General features: G+C 40.2%; 1 protein-coding gene across 2 annotated transcripts; it reads left to right on the top strand.

Moving 5' to 3' along the window:
- The first annotated feature begins 782 nt into the window (after nucleotides 1-782).
- Nucleotides 783-18602, top strand: kdm3b (lysine (K)-specific demethylase 3B). 2 transcript variants are annotated; one of them, XM_077531206.1, is made up of 25 exons: nucleotides 784-1386; nucleotides 3124-3279; nucleotides 3895-4008; nucleotides 4186-4291; nucleotides 4478-4602; nucleotides 4688-4747; nucleotides 5053-5748; nucleotides 6228-7437; nucleotides 7514-7730; nucleotides 8321-8535; nucleotides 9534-9686; nucleotides 9823-9930; nucleotides 10005-10132; nucleotides 10207-10504; nucleotides 10578-10831; nucleotides 11543-11815; nucleotides 11935-12106; nucleotides 12205-12295; nucleotides 12400-12530; nucleotides 12646-12765; nucleotides 13320-13343; nucleotides 15662-15801; nucleotides 15913-16089; nucleotides 16172-16306; nucleotides 17659-18602. In XM_077531206.1, exons 1-25 carry the CDS (start codon nucleotides 1180-1182, stop codon nucleotides 17737-17739), a joined length of 5391 nt encoding a protein of 1796 aa, XP_077387332.1. In that variant the 5' UTR covers nucleotides 784-1179; the 3' UTR covers nucleotides 17740-18602. The 2 variants fall into 2 exon arrangements, with proteins under 2 accessions (XP_077387333.1, XP_077387332.1); XM_077531207.1 differs by lacking the exon at nucleotides 13320-13343 and having other exon boundaries at nucleotides 783-1386.
- The last annotated feature ends 130 nt before the right edge of the window (nucleotides 18603-18732 follow it).

Here is an 18732-nt window from a genome sequence, read left to right as displayed (position 1 = left end):
ATGTCACCAAAAAAAGTAGATATACTGAAAGAATGATGATCTTGAGATAACTGACTTGTGAAATCTTTTTTTTTTTTTTTTTAGCTCAAAGCTAGCTCTTAAGCGCAACAACGGGCGTAAACAGGATAATATTCTGCCATCTAGTGGAATAACAATTAATTGTTCTGTATCATAAAGATCTCGCATAGATGGAATAACAAAGAAAGATATAGTAAATAAATAATCCATCAATCCATTTTCTTGACTGCTTATTCATCACAAAGGGTCGCGGGTAAATAAATAATATTTTCAGAAATTGAATAATTTGCAAAGCACCTGATGATTTCTCTTGACACATTGTAGTTGAGAATCACTAACATATTGTCAATTAAATGTGGACATGGTATAGTTAGTAAATGTGTCAGGTACATGTATGTAAAAAAGAATAATGAAAATGTGCTTTCACTGTGTTCTTCAGATGCAACCGATACTTTATTCCTGCAGATCCAATATAAGAGCTCTAGTGACAGTCTACCTTTTAAAATATAATTGAACCTATACAGTTGTGTTTGCCATTGTCATGAAGCAGTTCAAAAGAAAAGCCTATTAATTGTTGGTTGAAGTGGATTAGAAATGCATTGACTCAACTGCATCGCTGTTTTAAACACTTTGAAGTGTTGCGTTTATACGAAAATCAGAGTTCCTTTAACGTCATATAGAGTGAGTGACACTGATCGATTCGTCATATAAAGAAAGAATAAAACTTTTGAGTTGGGGGAGGTTTCATTTTCCCTGCGTTAAACCAGCCTCCATTCCGCAGTGGTTCCGATTGTAATTCCGATTTTTTTCCACTAGAGGTCACCGCTCACACAGACAAGATCCGTGTCTCCGCAGTGCTGGTTGCCTACGAGGAGTGCGTTTGATTGTTGCAGGGCGCAATGGCGGACGTAGCAGGGTAGTCGCGGATACCACCGAGGACAATAACATCTCCGCCGTGTCAATTCCGTTTCGCTCTCCAGTGTCGTCTGGTGCACGGTTCGATTTCCAGTTTGCGGCGTATTTAGCGGTACATTTAGCGGCCGCAATCGGCTATTTCCCCCTCCCTTGTTCGTCTTTTCGCACTTTCGAGTTCGCATCCGAGCGAGGAAGTTAACACCGTTCATGTTGGCTCGATAGAGGCAGCTAGTTTGCGGGCAAAACATGGGGGAGTCTCTTGAATTGATTGGGAAGCGGCTACTCTTGCTCCTCGGCGACGGCGGGACTGCTAACGGATCCGAGTCGGAGCAGACGCCGCGAGCCCGGGACTGGTTGCGGGGGACGGTGCGGGCAGTGAGCGTCATCGGCCTGGCGGCCCCGGAGGCTGGCGGAGGAGAAGCGACAACAACAACTCCTGCTGCGGGACTGACGGTCGGTGTTTACATACGGTGTAGTGTCTTATAATGCAACCCAATAACAACCAGCTATGGGGCTAATGTCTCATAATTGTTGTCCTTTTTTTTTGTGTTCTCACTCGATTGGCGCTAATGTTAGTATGGATACATATGTTGACACATAGTACTGTATTAGCTTTGCTATGTACAACCTACGAGCTTGCTAACGTCACTTGCAGCTGACCGAAGCTAAACTCGACACCGGGGATTTTCTGGCCTTCACAATGTTCGCTTTTTACCAAACTAACTAGTGTCAACCACCTTCGGGAATATTATTCAGTTGCCGCCACACATAAAAAAATATCATAGCTGAGATCAATTTTCGCCCAAAGAAAGACAATTGGGTCGTTTTTGCTCACCTTCTGCATTGACATGTAGCATTAGCTTCTTGCTTGCTAGCTGTATTAGTCCACTAAGCGGCCTCTAAGTTGCGAAACAATTCACTTTACAGAGGCATTTAAGTCGTTAATGTTTACGAATGAGGGCGGTGTTTTAAATGACATTTTTTTTTGTAATTATTGGAAAGCTTTGGGCAAAGATGATTATTCTACGGTGGGTAAGACTGCCAAAGAAAGACGTTAAGATGGGTGACCTACATAAATGAAACCAATTAGATACTTGGAGAAAACCTAACTCGAGATAACATACCAATTTCTTATTTACTCTCTTTATTAATTATTTTTTATTTTTTTTAGTATTTGCTTTTCAATTTATAATGGCCACCACCAACAGCAGACCTCACTCCATTGCAATTCTTCTTTTGGGTGTGTTGTCAAAGATAAAAACGACATTACAATTTTAACGAAATTCACCAGAGAAACATGACAAGAAATTGATTACATCTACCAAAGTGTGCTTGAGTGCTAAAACAAGATTCTATGTGTGTAAAAAAAACCAAAACATCAGTTTGAGCTCATTAATAATTGTACTTGAAGGTAATTAGGATGCTTTTGTTTTTAATTTAACAAACAGCATCTTTTGCAATATTAACAAATGTTAAGAACAATGGGTAAATGCACAGGATTGTTCAGTATCTAAAATTAAAACATTGATACGTGTCAATAATACTGAAATGTGTAGAATTCTCTACCTTTAAACAAAGCTCCCCAGTATCCATAAAATGGACACATTGTTCATGAATACGGCAATGCAAGGGAAGATCACATTTTTATTCAAAGCAAGTTGACATCATGGGTGACATTGATGTTAAGGCTGTAATGTGGAACGTGCTGTTCTATCGACATGGGTAATTTCTTAAAAGATTAAACACTGCTCAATTTTCCAGTGTACATCCAATTTCTTATTATTAGCAATATTAGTTGAAGTAAAACAACAACAAAAAAATCACATGCATATTGGTTTCCCATTCACGCACAACCATTTTGGATTAGGGTTTTCATCTCATGTTTTATGTTTACCATCACAAGTTACCAGTCAATTAAAGATTCAAACGGAAGGTAATTGACTGAAGCCAGTATGGAATCAATGGCATCCGCTCTGAATACTCAATTTCTTCAGATGTATGCTGGGGTTCATTCTCTAGTCTATTTTGATAAAAATTTCTATTCCTATAATGAGAACACGCTAATTAACGTTAAGGCTTAAATTCTTCAAAATGAATGTACCTTTGCGATTGCATAAAGCACATATACTAAAACTGGGTTGCTGTTTGACTTGGAAGGTATGTAAACACATGAAATGTTTTCAACTGCAGGTGTTTGTGGAGTTTGAGAACGCGTCACAGCGGTGTTCGTGGGTGCAGGTGTACGATGATTCCGTTAAGGCTCTGTTGGTGGAAGATTCCATCGTTTGGGCCAGTCGAAGCATAACAACCTTGTCTTCCGGGTCAATCACACCTTGGCCTGCTCTGGTAAGTGTCAAGGCTGTGTTTACAAGTCTTAGAATTGTGATGGAAATGGTTTAATATATTGTTTAAGAACACAAAGAGCAGACATCTTGGACATGGCATTTTTTACTTAAATACAACAGTTTTTAGAGTAATAGATTTGCATTACTGACAATGATGTGGTCCCTCAGTCTGAACACTAATATACCACGCGGAAGGAGTACGTGTAGTAGAAAAAATTAAGAGGCAAAGAAGGGCGTAGTCTTGTGGATACTCAAAGGATGCCTTGATATCTCTTTGTATTCGCTTCAAAAGCAAGTAAGTTAAAAGAAATACAGGAGTCCTTGATTAGAATGCCACAACTTAAAAACTAAACTTGTGACCGACTGGAACCAGCGTGCTGGATGAAGGAACTTTCCGCCACCAGTATTGGTATCTGTCCATCCCAATTTTATAGCTTTGGCTTTTAACATTATTGAATTACTTTTTACAATGTACTTTATTGTTGTGCATTGTTGTTTGGTGATTGACACTTAATAAAGCTGATTGATTTGAATTAAAATGTGTGTTTTCCCACGTGCAGGTTGCTCTGAAGTGTAAGGCTACGTTCAATGTTACATTTTTCTTTGTTCTTCGTAGGCTTTCCACTCCATAGTGGACAGAGTGGGTTTAGGATCTGTGCTTGCGGTGCAGTATTTTGGAAGCAACAATCTTGAGTTCCTTCCTGATAAAAAGTCGATCCACAGGTTTGAGGTTTGTATATTTCTTAAACTTGTATCATTTGCCTTTCCTCCAATTTAAGCATGACAATATAAACAATGACAAACAATACAGAGAAAAGACATGGGAATTCAAATTGTATTTGTGTATGTTCTATCTATTAAGAGCATTACAGCATTGAGGGCAATGTGTTTTGTGTCCTTTACGCAGGTTGAAAAAGACATAAGACATCCACTGCTGGTGGAGCAGCCCTCTGTGCAGACTGCCATTTCCAGCTGGCGAAGTGATTTTGAACTGCAGGAGATTCTTAGGAAGGGTAAGAACTAGCCCTTATCTTCTTCCTTTTGACTTTTGAAAAAAGCATTGAATTCTTGGGTCAGGGTGTATTTTCTTTTTCATTGTCTTGTGTTTTTCATCTTTCAACTTAAATATGTGCTTTTGTAGCATTTACTATCCAGGTTGACAATGCGTGAAGTTGACCCCTCATTGTTTTTTTGCACAGGTTCATACACAATTCAAGGGCGAAGAGTGTGCGTGTACCAGCCAGAGCTTGAGGAATGCTGGGCCGTGGGACTTGTCTCACAACACGACCTGATCTCACACATAATGGAGATTATGTTGGATAAGGTGATGGTTTACGTGGATAATTTTGAAATAATGGAGAAATAGTGAGGAAATCATGGTTTATTAACACAACACACGTTTGTTATAGAATAAAGAAAAGCAGCTGGTGGACCCTCGTGTTATACATGTCATGCTGGGAGATGAAGAGGTAATGCTTTATAACATCAATGCAAAAGTTTTTCTTCATATAGAGCCATATTCTCTGTCATGTGCAAGCTATATTTTTCTCTCCCCGACCTTGCAGCCTTTTTATCTATGTGTATTCTCCGTGGGTAACTCCACACCATCCCCTCTCTTGTTCATAGAGAAAGATTTAGATTTTTCAAACCATGGTAAAACGTCAAACCAATCATCTTGCATTATCGATATTTTGTCCCACTCCTTGTCATATTTTACCTTTTGGATACTGCTTTATTTGCATTAAAGTAACTTCCTATCATTGTTCTTTTTTAGCTTGGTAAGAGTGGCCGGCAAAAGATGGACTGTGAAACACTGAAGGGTGATAATAGTCGCAGACGCAGAACTGCCTCTGAGGAGGAAGACATGAACTTGAAGCGTTTTAAAGGGGCAGTAGAATTTGGAGCCTACGATCCGAAATGTGGCGATTCTAACAAAAACTTGACGGAAGGGCCAGATGTGTGGAGAGGAGATGCTGGGGAAAGAGTCAGCAGCACAACCAAAAATGGCGGCACCTCGGAGGGGAGCCTTCTTCAGGGCAAAGTATCATCGCCCACCAATTCCTCCGTACAGATGGATCAGTCAAATGCCAACCCGACGCGTTATTACGCCCATGTGAAAGAAAATGGTCGGATGCTCGCCACGCAAGGGGCAGCGGACTCAACCACCCCAGTTTCTCTTACCCCCACCCCTCCTCCCCTCAAACCAGCACCGTCTCCCTTTTCTGCCACATCTTTCCCCTCTTTAGGCCAAATGCCAAGCCTGGTCCCTGGAGCCCCAGCCCCCAAGGCTTCTCCATCCCAACCAGCAGTCAGAGAAGATGCCTCAAAATCCTTTTCCAAAACGTCAGCCCTGGTTTCCCCTGGGCCTGTCACCATTTCTTGGTCCTCGGCTGACAGCAGCCCGAGTGTGGCGCTGTCTGCCTCTGGAGGATTTACGCCCAAGGCTCCCACTTGGGGAAGCCAGACAGAGGTAAGACAACCAGAAGGTTTTCGACATTCTATTCTATATTGTTTAGTATTATTTTAACGTTTTGCTGTGTCTTGTAAAAAGGACATGAAGTGGCAACACAACACACACCAGAACTCGTATCAATTAGCAAAAAAGTATGCTGCTGGGATTGTTGAGCTACTTTCTTTTTTCTCTTGAGGGGATGCCTGTAATGTCGTTATTTTTCACTTCCCCCAGGGGCAAGTTTGGACGCTATTTCAGGATTGCTCCAATGACTTGATTATTTTTACCAAATTTTAACATAAATTTCAACTGTTAGACCTAGTGCTGTCACTATCGAATACTTTTAGTATAGATTAATCTACCGATTATTTCTTACTGCTGATACGCCGGGTACACTGTTACTATTTTACTACACTGGATGCAAGATAACTCATAATCAAGTAATCATCACTATCTACCTACCTACTGCATTCTCAATGGAGTTGTCTATGTTGCAGGCACCAAAGACTGCGATGGGTTATCGTCTCCCATCAGCTGTGCCTGCTGCTCCTGTTTTTGGAGAGGTTACCTCACAGACGAATGGCGCTGCAACAAGTTGTGCAACCTCCAAGGACACTTCGCGACCCTTTGGATTTGGCTTTGGTCGAGATAAGAGTGAGACTCAATCCAAGCAAGACCAAAACTTGTTTTTCCAGTGCATGACAAAGAATCTGGACTCCAACCCAGGCATCGCTAGTGCTCAAAACCAGTCCAAGGACACAAATTACTTTGCCACGGTGTCAGAAACCCTTAATAAGGAACCCCCAAACCTTTTCAAGTCTGCTGCAGAAGGCGTGAAAAAGCCGGAGCAGACCAAAACGCTCGACATTCATCCAACAGGAAATGGTGTGCTGAGCAACGCTTCAACAGCCTTTCCAGACATGGGTAGCACTTCTGCTGGAAGGGGCTCTGCCGTTGCGGGTTCTGCAGCAGCATCTGGACTCCAAAGCCTTTTAAAGAGTTGTAATAATGGTACATTGACGGGGGCTGTGGTGATGCCATCTAATTTTAACTCTTCTGAGAGCCATCAGAACCTTTTCCTGCAAGGTTCCAAAGAGCCAGCGAATCCATTTTTGGCCTATGGGGACAAAAACATACACACGCCATTTGCTGGACTCTCCAGAGTTGAGTGTGCCTCAGACAACAAGCCCAATCTTTTCACTATGGCTGAGCCACCTAAGGGCATTCTAACCTCCCCTTTCGCAGCAATCTCATCTGCTGCTTCACCCAGCTCTTCAATCTCCCCAGCACCAACTCAAACGACCCAAAGGGTACAGAATGAAGGCACTTTGGTAAAAGAAGAAAAGGCAGTTGGGGAGATGCCATCATCCACTTCAGGCAGCTCTATGTTTGGTACAACCGGTCCTGCCAGAGCAGGCGGCTCCGTTTTTGGAACAGGCGGCTCGGCTCGAATGGATCAGCTGCCTGTGACTTTTGACCAGAACCTCACTCAGAAGTTTGCCTTGGAGGAAAGAGCACAGTCAACCAAACGTGACTCGGACCTAAGCAGTAACAGCGACTTGTCAGACCTGAGTGAGAATGAGGAGGGTCCAGACAAAGGCCAAGCCCATGGAGAAGCATCTCAGTCTGGGAAGGATGGAGCCATGCTGCAAAAAGCTAAAATCCAAGGCGCTGCGAAAAGCCGTCCACGAAATAAGCCTTTCAAAGGTAACTTTAGTTTAAGAAAGTTAGAAGCATAAAAGGTGATATCATTTTGTATTTAGCATGAATGTGTATTTTGCAGTGGGCCAGTCTGTACTGAAAGACCAGAGCAAAGTGCGCCGTCTCAAGCAGTCTGGCGAATCCTTCCTCCAGGATGGCTCGTGCATCAACGTGGCTCCTCACTTGCACAAGTGCCGCGAGTGTCGCCTGGAGCGCTATCGCAAATCTCGCATTGCAGATGACGATAGCGAGGATGACGACGATCCAAATGTGGCTTGTCGTTTCTTCCACTTCCGAAGGTACATCATTATAGCAAGTTATATTAACTAATTCACTCCCAGCCATTTTCACTGAAGCAACCACCTTCATTCTCGGCTGTCTTCCATGATTTTGACTGATTTTGCAAGGCCCACAGAATATTGTGTTCTATTGCTATAAAAACATCGAACCTGCCAAAAGAAAGATTAGTTTCTTCTTTCATCAGGAAAAAAAAAGTATATTTCCATCTGTTTTCATTTTGCAACAATTAGCATTAGAATATAGACAAGTTTCATTATTCACAAATCTCTTTAAAACAGTGGGAAAACACCTTTGTTACAACATGGCCATGGTTGATCTCTTATACTCTGCTGCCACCTGCTGGCCGTTTTTATAATAACTACCATTGCCATTACCATTCTCTTCAGTTGAAAGGCTGCATCAAAGCGTTCTGTATGCACGAGCATTTAAAAAAAAAAAAAAAGTATAAATACGTCTTTGGGAGCATGGTAATATTTAAAATAGAACGCATTTCTATGTTTTTGGAAGCAAATGAGTTAATTATGTTTCTACAAGACAGGTCATTTGTGAATTGTGATATTTCATCATTTGTTTTTTGTACTGTGACCAGGTTGGCTTTCACTCGTAAGGGTATGTTGCGTGTCGAAGGCTTCCTAAGCCCACAGCAGAGCGACTCGATGGCAATGGGTCTGTGGCTACCTGCGCCCGCTGTGCAAGAGGGGCTTGACCTTGACACATCCAAGTATATCCTGGCCAATGTGGGCGACCAGTTCTGTCAGCTGGTCATGTCCGAGAAGGAGGCCATGATGATGGTGGAACCTCACCGTATGTACTGATACATCTTATATTTATTCTTCAGGCATACATGAGATGCCAAGTCTGTATTTTGATTTTTTCTGTTATGGGTGTTTGCCATATGTTCTGCTGTTACGGATAAGTCAAAAATGTTGGGAGGGGACATATTGCGCTCTGGGTTAATTTGTTTTTTTGCCAGAAAGTGAGTGCGTAGCTGTCATGCACTTGACTTGTGAGTACCGTGGCTTGTGATTGGCTGGCACAAAATTTGGCCATGAACATCTCATCGCGATAACGTTTGTTGATGATGTAATTGCGTCTTCCTCACGTCTAACTCCAGTGCCGGCAACTCTTGAATAAAAGTTGCTAATCATCTCCTCCATGTCGGCAAATTAGCTCTAATTCTGACAAGTACCGTTCTCACGAAAGGAGAACATGTAATAATTAACAGGGGAAAAAAGCTTAGTAATGCTAAACCACTAAGCTACCGTTAAATGTATTCATAGAACACTGGTTCGCGTTTAACAGAAGTCTAGCTGGAACTCTGTTACTGTTGGTGAGTAATCATTTCTGAACAGCAAATTAATAAGTATCTAAAGGGAGATATAAACACAGCCACTCACAGTATAGTCTGAAAAACCGAAATGAATTAATGTTATGACGTGATTAATCTATAGTACAGTAGCGTATAATAAATATTTATGAGGAATATAATTTGCACAATAGAGTGCTTGAGTTTTGATGTTCTATGTTGTCAATGTCTCAATGCTATTGTATATTTAGCAATATAGTGGAAAAAAATCATATTGAATACATCAAAAGGGAAATTATAAAAAGTAAGCTGTCACTATTTTGTAACTCAAAACTACTTAAAGACAATGTAATAAAAATATCAAGATTGCATTAGTGTTGTTCGGAGCCTTTCCATCATCCATATCCATAATGTCCCTGCATTACAGGAGATTCAAATGACTCGAATATTACTTGACTATCCTGTACTAGCATTACTTGTCTTGCTGCTCCAACAGAGAAAGTAGCATGGAAACGTGCTGTGCGAGGTGTGAGGGAAATGTGTGACGTGTGCGAGACCACCTTGTTCAACATCCACTGGGTGTGTCGCAAGTGCGGCTTTGGCGTGTGTCTGGACTGCTATCGCCTGCGCAGGAACATACCAAGAGATGGTAAGTTTTCATAGATAGTGGCTTTAATTAGAAGTTCTTCTTGACAATTTAAGTCCCCCATGTCCAATGTAAATCCAATCTAAATACTTTGATGTTTTGATTATGGTGTGTTATAAACATATGTTATATATTTTAGATTTAGAAGATGGTCCAGTGGATGATGTTTTCTCTTGGTTGAAGTGCGCTAAAGGCCAACCGCACGAGCCCGAGAACCTCATGCCGACACAGATTATCCCTGGCACAGGTACAGCGTGCATTTATATATTCAGATTGAAATGTAAATTTGCTATCATGAGGTTTGTTTGTTTTTTCTCTTAGCTCTTTACAACATAGGTGACATGGTGCACTTAGCAAGAGGCAAGTGGGGTATTAAAGCCAACTGCCCTTGTGCCAGTCGGCATACTAAGGCCCTAGTCCGCCATAGTGCCCCCAATGGGATTTCACAGGTGCATCATAATGTCATGAATGCCATATCAGGTGTTGAAATACATTCTTACGGTTGGTTTGTTTGTCTCAACAGACACCGCCAAACAGTGGTGGCATCCCTGGAGCTACAGTATCTGCTGTTGGCACAACTCCAAAGTTAGAAAGCGAAACGTCACCTATCAAAACTGAAATTACTCAAACAACAGTATCGTCCAGTGGCGGGGCAGGGGAAAGTGTGGGCAGTACTAGCACTTCCACCAGTTGTACATCATCCCTCAGTAACCTTCCACAGTCCTCGGCAAAGGAGACGCGCCCGTCAGGAGAGGGCAACAGCTCCGCTCTGCACTGGCTTGCAGACTTGGCCACACAGAAATCCAAGGATGACACGAAAGGTGAGGAAAAAGACAAATCACCGGAACTGCATTCCATTTTAAAGTGTGACATCACTGTCTTCTTCTCATTCAGAATCCGGTTCACTTCGCGCCATTATGAATCGGGAAAGTCGACCTCCTTTTGGACTGGACTCACTCAGTGCCCTGTCAAGGCCTTCGGCTTCCAGCCCCAAGCTCTTTAACAGCCTGTTACTGGGCTCCAGCGTGACGCAGTCCAAACCGGAAGGTTCTAGTCTACGGGACCTGCTCAATTCTGGACCTGGCAAGCTTTCCCAAGGACATGGAGAGAGTGTGGTACCATTCCCATCCGTCTTTACCTCCGGAGGCGTAAGTGTAAAGTTTTGTTTGTGTGCGTATATGCATGTGGCCACCTGCTCGTTCAGTATTGAGCAATGAGCCTGATAATTACAGTCCTCTTTAAGGTTTAACTACTAAAACACATTACACACACACGTAAAAAATTACGTTTTCTCTAAGTGCAGAGCAGTTCAAAATTTTTCATGACTTCAGTAGTTAATCACAAATTTTTATATCTGTTCTAAATATACAATATTTTTTTTCATACTTCTAACAAAGAATATTTAAGAAAAAATGTTGAATAGAAATATGGCTGCATCTTTCAGTCATTGACTAATTTCATATTAATTCATAAAATGGAGTTAAAATTAAAAAGATGTACTGTATTGTTTAAAAAAAAAAGTGTGATATTCATGTATGTTGAGGGCATTTTTCTTTTCATATTAAGTGCTATCTAAGCTTTAATATGAAGGAAGTTGTGAAATTCTGCACATTTTTTTTTTAAATTGTTAAATACATCTTGATCCCAGTCTCCACAAATACATGCATTTTTATCACGTTTATTCCTGCTAAATTTTGCCGTGGACATGTCTGCTGCGTTGCGATTGAAATTCCCCCAGTACAGGCTTTCCAAGTAAGGGGCGGTCATTAATTGTGCGTTCAAAAAAATGATTGCCGTTAAAGGAACCTTAATTAACGCACTACTTTTAACACCCCTAATATACAATTGTCCTGACTCAGAGTGACAAGCTCAAGAGCAGCCTTCCCAACTTCTTGGACCACATCATTGCCTCAGTTGTGGAGACGAAGAAAGCCGAAGGCCGCCGTACCGGAACCTCTGAGGGAAGTGAGCTCGGTGTGTTGGGAGCCCGCAAAGATGGAATAATGGGCCTCAGTGTTTTGGAACCACACACCTCGCACTCCTGGCTCTGTGACGGACGACTCCTTTGCCTCCAGGATCCCAGCAATAGTAACAACTGGAAAATATTTAGAGAGTGCTGGAAGCAGGGACAAGTAAGAACCACTCTTCATATTCTACTGTGCTTTTTTTTCACTTTAATGTGGAACAGTTTTCATTAAAATAGCCTTACTGTATTTGTCTTATATTTACAATTTGTTTCCTTTGTGCATAGCCTGTCTTGGTGTCAGGGATACATAAACGACTGAAAGCAGAGTTGTGGCGTCCTGAGGCCTTTAGTGAGGAGTTTGGAGACCAGGATGTAGACTTAGTCAACTGCAGAAACTGTGCCATCATTTCTGATGTAAAAGTGCGAGATTTTTGGGACGGCTTTGAGATCATCTCCAGTGAGTTCTCCAATACTTCTTTGTACATGCAGCTTTTTTTCTCCTCATTGGACTGCATAGCTACATTCAACATTGATATGTTTTTTTTTTAACTACAGAGCGGCTGAAAGACGCTGAAGGTAACCCAATGGTATTGAAATTAAAGGACTGGCCTCCAGGAGAAGACTTCAGGGATATGATGCTCACACGGTGAGTACAAAGAGACAAAACATCAATTCCAAGTCTTAACTATTCTCACATTTAGATTGAGGAATTTATTAATGTTTGTGGTTCTTTCTCTGTGTGTGTGATAGGTTTGACGATTTGATGGAAAATCTTCCCTTGCCTGAGTACACTAAAAGAGATGGCCGGCTAAACCTTGCTGCACGTCTGCCCAACTTCTTTGTACGACCTGATCTAGGACCCAAGATGTACAATGCTTATGGTGGGAAGCTGTGGCCGAGTTCATCATCCATACTTTCAATTTTTGCTGCATTATTGCATGTTTTTGGTTTCATCTTTCACCCTCTCACTTTTGCATGGTGGTTGGTTTTTCTCAGGCTTGATCTCAACTGAGGACAGGAAGGTTGGCACCACAAACCTTCATCTTGATGTGTCCGATGCTGTCAATGTTATGGTTTATGTTGGAATACCTCAAGGAGAAGGAGACCTGGAGAAAGGTCAGTGGACTCGCACACGCAAGCATAAATTCTTTGTTGCAGTCATGCTATTAGCCATTATGGCATCATCATTTTCCAAGGATGTTTTATTATTATTTATTTATTTATTTAAATGATCATCTTCCAGGAGAGATGGTTCCAGGAATTTTTATAAAGGGTTGTAGAACTGTCAGATCCAACGTTAGTGGACCTTGACCTCATAAATGGGTTCCAAGAAACAAAACAAGCATCCCCAGAGAAAATACTTATACAGTATTACACCCCCCCAAAGTTCAAAGGGTTAAGAATCTTCTAATCCAAAATGTTTAAACAATATATAGTGCTTGAGATGGATTATGGTAATTAGAGCCATGTCAGTTCACTTGGTGGTGAGTTGTAGCCTATTTGGTGGTAGACAACAATAAATACTCAGGTTGACTCAGAGCCAAAGCGTCCATTATTCCTTGACACGGTTGTTCATTGCCACACCTGCTCATCATTGGCTTACACAGCACCCGTAAAAGAATTCAATGGCTATCTGTCTTTTTCATTACGGCAACATTTCTCATTCACAGAAGCCGATATCAATGGACGCAAAGGTGTGTAGACTTTCAGTTGTATCACTTGAGTAGCATGCATTTCTTCCTGACTAACTCCCCCTCTTGTTTGTTCCACTCTTCACTCTGCAATAGGGCTGGGCGATAATGGCCTTAAAATAAATACATTACCCCCCCAATCACCCTCCTTTGCTTGTAGTAAAGGTGAATGGTAACAATGTTATTAAAAACTTACTTGGAAGTTTTTTTTTTCCCCTCTACATACATATTTTTGTTTGTGGAAAGGTGTTTCCTCTTGTTAAGTGTCCCTTTTGGCACAATGTGTATGATCCTTGATGAATTAACATTTTAAATGTTCAACACATTTTAATAAGACGTCAAAAAGTTGGCAGTATTTAGGTATGGATAAATAATAACAACAAATAAATAAATGGGCAGCATCTCCTCAGCAATTTTAAGTGCGATTGACCGCCAGGTTCTTTTCTTGTCATATGAAAAGCAATGTGAAAAATTCTGCCATTTGCTAATGAAAGCAGTGCATGTCAGTGAGGTGCTTTGAACTACACAAGATGTTAATAAATATGTTCATTAAAAAAAATCATCATGAATTAACTTTGATACATTTGATTCATCGCCTAGCCCTACTCTGCAGTTATTTATGCAACGATGAGGGTATAGCTCCATTCTGCATTTATATATACATAATCTTGAAACCCCCAAATAATAATTTATCATTGAAAACACTCTCTGTGGATGTCACTTCTGTATCGATGGCAAAATACCCACCAGCAAAAAAGTTGCTTTCACTTCTTTTGCCGCTGCAGTTTGTCCACTTTCTGTCAATGTGATGTAATCACTGTGGGAGAAAAGTATGAATGAAGGGCATCTTGACTTGGCCTCCCTCCATCTCATCTGGCAGGCATCTCCTCTCTGCTAATTCCACTCTTCAGCTGACATGCACACAAACTGGGATTTGTCCCTTTCCTGTTTTGGAACAAGTCATTTTACTAAACACATTCACAATGTGTAGTTTAAAACATTCGTTTCTGTGCAAAAGTGCACATGTTGTTAGCATTTATTTTCCTTTAATGTCCATGAATGGAACATCAGACATTTAGAACATTACCATGAATAGCAAAAATAAAAAGTGCAGAATTGACAACACTACAAAACAAAATGTTAATGTTTTTGGGATGTCTGCATTCAGTTTCATCCCATAAACCTAAAAATGTAAACCAAAAATAAAACTGTACAGGCAACAATCATATGTATTCTACACGCCAACAATTCTTTGAACTGTATTGTATTGAGAAGTTTAAAATGACATTCCGATCATGTTGATAATGAATAGTTGGCGGTACAGGCTGATGAATAATATTGAAGCGATGACTCCACAGAGAAGATGAGGAATTACATCCCTTTTTCCTCAAAGCTGTCGCGGCTGGTTAGAAGAAAATAGAGAGGCAGCAACTTCTTTATGATGACCCGAAGGGTTTTTGCACACCTCCATGGTAGTGTCAGCGGTATTATAGAATGAATTTGATGTCTGTATAGTACTCTACAACTTCCCGCTATAGTAGCGGCTCAACCTTTACCTTCCTTCAGCATATCCAGAAGGATTTACCTTCTTCTGAAACAATGTAACTTTTTTTTTTTCCTGGTACATCAGCTCATTTGACAGAGCTGTTAAAAGCATGCTGTCTCGACAACGTTTCCGGACGTTAAAGAGAGAACAAAAAAAATGTGAAATACGGATGATGTCACATTTGAACTAAGAAAAAAGCCCATGCTTGTGTACTATATTATTATTTGGCTTCATTTATGTTGTTCTATAAATTAAAATCGTGATGATAAACGTCTTTGGACTACTTTAGCAATGCTGTTGAAAATCGTGAATAATTTTGCGGCAGATTGGCAACAGTTTATGATAATTACACCAGGTTAACCCCCCCCCCCCCCCCCGAATAGTTAGCGATATCAGGTATTGGTATTACTATTCACAACGGCGGTCGATAATGTACCGTAGTCGTTTTACGATCAAGAATTTGAAATTAGAAGAATGGAAATTGCTATTAATTTCACACAATTACAAAAAATGCTATACATTATTGGGTTATATAGGTCTTTAAAATTTAGGGGAGGAAATTTTATTTATCAGACGTACCAGTGGTATCGATGACTAAGAATTGAGTACTTACTGGTTTCTGTCTGGGGAAAAAAAGGGGTGCACTATCAAACATGCCTAATAATAATGATATATATACAAATATTTTACACCAGACAACATGCGTCTACAAGACAGAATAGCACTAATGTATAATCCGCTGATGTCATTGTGCTGGTGTTTTGTTTGAACACAGAGGTCATGACCACTATTGAGGAGGGAGATGTGGATGAAATGACAAAGAGGAGGGTGTACAATGCAAATGAGAAACCCGGAGCTCTCTGGCACATCTATGCGGCCAAGGACGCAGAGAAGATCAGAGAACTCCTGCGCAAGGTTAGCAGCCAGCGGATACCGTCCCGACGGGCCAATCTCTGGATAAATCAGCTGCAGCATTGGCAAGTGGGCAAGTTTTTCAGTTGAGTGTTTTTTTTTTTTTCTGTCAAGTTCGGAGAGGAGCAGGGCCAGGAGAACCCTCTCGACCATGACCCCATTCATGACCAGAGCTGGTACTTGGATCAGGCTCTCCGCCGCAGACTGTATGAAGAATATGGTGTGCAGGGCTGGGCCATTGTGCAATTCTTGGGCGATGCTGTTTTTATCCCTGCTGGAGCACCACACCAGGTAAAGACATCTGTTATGGAGAGACGTGACATGCCTGCCTGTCGACTATTCAATCATTGTAACATTGTTGTTCTGCTCTCAGGTGCACAACTTGTACAGTTGCATCAAGGCGGCTGAGGACTTTGTGTCTCCAGAGCATGTGAGACACTGTTTCAGATTGACGCAAGAGTTCCGACACCTTTCGACCACTCACACGAACCATGAAGACAAGCTACAGGTAGGTGTGCTAAATACGCACCTCTCTCTCATGCTGACAATGTCTTGACGGACCAAGGGATGTGTACGTTAGCGGGATTATGTGTAAACTACTCAAGCAATGTCTACGAAACTATGACATTTTGAATTAGATTCACCTCTCCCATTTGTTTATATACAAAGCTTTGTAGAAACATACATTTCTGTCATGTAACATCAGCATACATTTTTGCTATCAAAAAGTTGTTGTAGTGTTATTTTATTGTATTTTTCAGAAAAAAAATACATAAATAAAACTTCCCATAGCGAATAAGGTTGTGTGGCCACAGTGAGAAACAGCAGCATGTTGTGCCCCAAAGGAAATAAATTAAGTAGAAATGTATATCTTTTTTTTATGGTACATGTATTAACTATAATAGTACTAACATCTATTACTGTAATAGTACTACCACTTAACTGCTTCCACTTAGAAACAGTGATAATTTCGTCGACGACAAATTTTCCTCATATTTTTCGTGCCAAATATTTTTTCAGACGAAAATTAAACGAAAACTAAAATAGAGTGCATTCATTGAGATGAAAACGATAACTAAAATTGACAATTTCATCAATGTCTAAAACGAAAATGACAAGAACACAGTGACAAAAATTCACACAATCCAATCAGAAGGAATGATACGTGGGTGGGATAAAAAAAAACACCCAGAAACTGTTCAGTGTTCACTGCACTTGATTTAATGTTCAAATTGTATTTTATTTTTTTACATTCATTGTGAAGCTGTAAGATTAATCTCAAGCAATTATGCACTTTTTTTTTTTTTTTATTTGGGTGAAAAGTAACTTATATTATTGTTAGTTCAACATGCTTCTTTGAAACAATAAAGACGCCGTATTAAATGTGTTTATCGTGTTACATTACAAAGAGGTGTGTTATTTTCTGTATAAAAGTTGAAATGTATGCTGAAGGAAAATATCAACTAAATTTATCAATTTAAAATTGGATTAAACCTAAAATACAATCAGATGACTAAATTATGATTAAAACTTTAATTTTAGTGAAATGACTAAAACTAAATTAAAATTTCTTGTCAAAAACACTGCTTGGAAAATTATGACAGAGCTTGTTGTGGCACATTATTGTCCCCTTGTGGTCTATTTAGGTATTGTGGACTTTGTCAGACTCAAAAACGTGTTTGAAGTTCATATTAAACAATATTTATATACATTATGCATGTAACAGATTGAAGTCAGATCGCTCATGATGTTGAGCATTTCTGTGGTTGTTGATTATAGTATTATTTTATGCCATCTGTTTGCCTTCAAATCGCCTCATTTTTTTTTTCTTTTTTATTTTTTTTAAATGTATCTGTCTAGGTGAAAAACATCATTTATCACGCAGTGAAGGATGCCGTCGGCACACTCAAGTCCCATGACCCGAAACTTGCCCGCCCATAGTCACTGATCCGTGTGCCGTGATGACTAGCCTCCTAAGACCACTTCACTCCACCATACAAGCTCTTTACATAAATACGCATACACATTATTCACACACATACACACACACAAGCTCTCAAACTGCAGAATAACGCATAAATTGTAGTTTTCCAGAGGCAGTGAATAGAACGTCAAAGGGTTCAACCTGGTTTTTTGCTTGTCGGAGCGCCAATGAAGTAAGTCCTTTATCGCTGTCACACAGTACGCGCAAAATTGTCTATTTTTTTTTTTTTAATTTGTTTCGATTAACTCTGTATTTAAGGTCAACGTGTTTGTTTTGTCGTTTCCATTGTATATGTACGATGTGCAAGTAAGGGAGGTAAAAGCTGACGTGCCTTCAAAGCAGATGTTCAGCGACCATATAAGAAACTGATGATATGTGCGTGTCAGACTCATGTTTCTATTTTAATGACGTCAATGTATTTCAATAGATGCAAGGTTAACCTGTTTTTGTAGATTTTTTGTTGTTGTTGTTGTTCTTGCAGTTTTCAAACTGGGTGCTTCTACCCTGGCTGAAAATGTATTTGTGAAGCAGCCAGTCAAGGAAGCAGACCAAAGTTTTGTATTTTTAGTTTTCACTTTAAGGAGTCTTTTCGTTTGTACACCCCTCTTATCATTGCACAAGTAATGATCAGGAGGATTTCATAGAAGAGGCTTTTTTTCAGTTAAGTTGTTTCACAGGCTGAATAACTGCAGATTTCCAACAACATTGTTCTAAAATCACATTTGCAGCTGAACAGAACTACTGGCCATTAACATTGTATCAATATATATTGATCTTAGCAGTCTGTTTGATTTTTCACAATAAATTTAAGAAAATGGCAGTGTGTGTGTGTGTGTTTTGTAAATATATGTAATTGGCAATAATGCTTGTTTTGTTGCTCAATAAATTGTATTTGGGATTGGAATGTTTTAATAGAAATATTTTGGAATTTAAAATTCAAACGTTTATTA

Source organism: Festucalex cinctus, chromosome 9 (assembly GCF_051991245.1).
Source record: "Festucalex cinctus isolate MCC-2025b chromosome 9, RoL_Fcin_1.0, whole genome shotgun sequence".
NCBI classification, from domain to species: Eukaryota; Metazoa; Chordata; class Actinopteri; order Syngnathiformes; family Syngnathidae; genus Festucalex; species Festucalex cinctus.
This window is presented reverse-complemented; position numbering and strand designations above follow the sequence as displayed.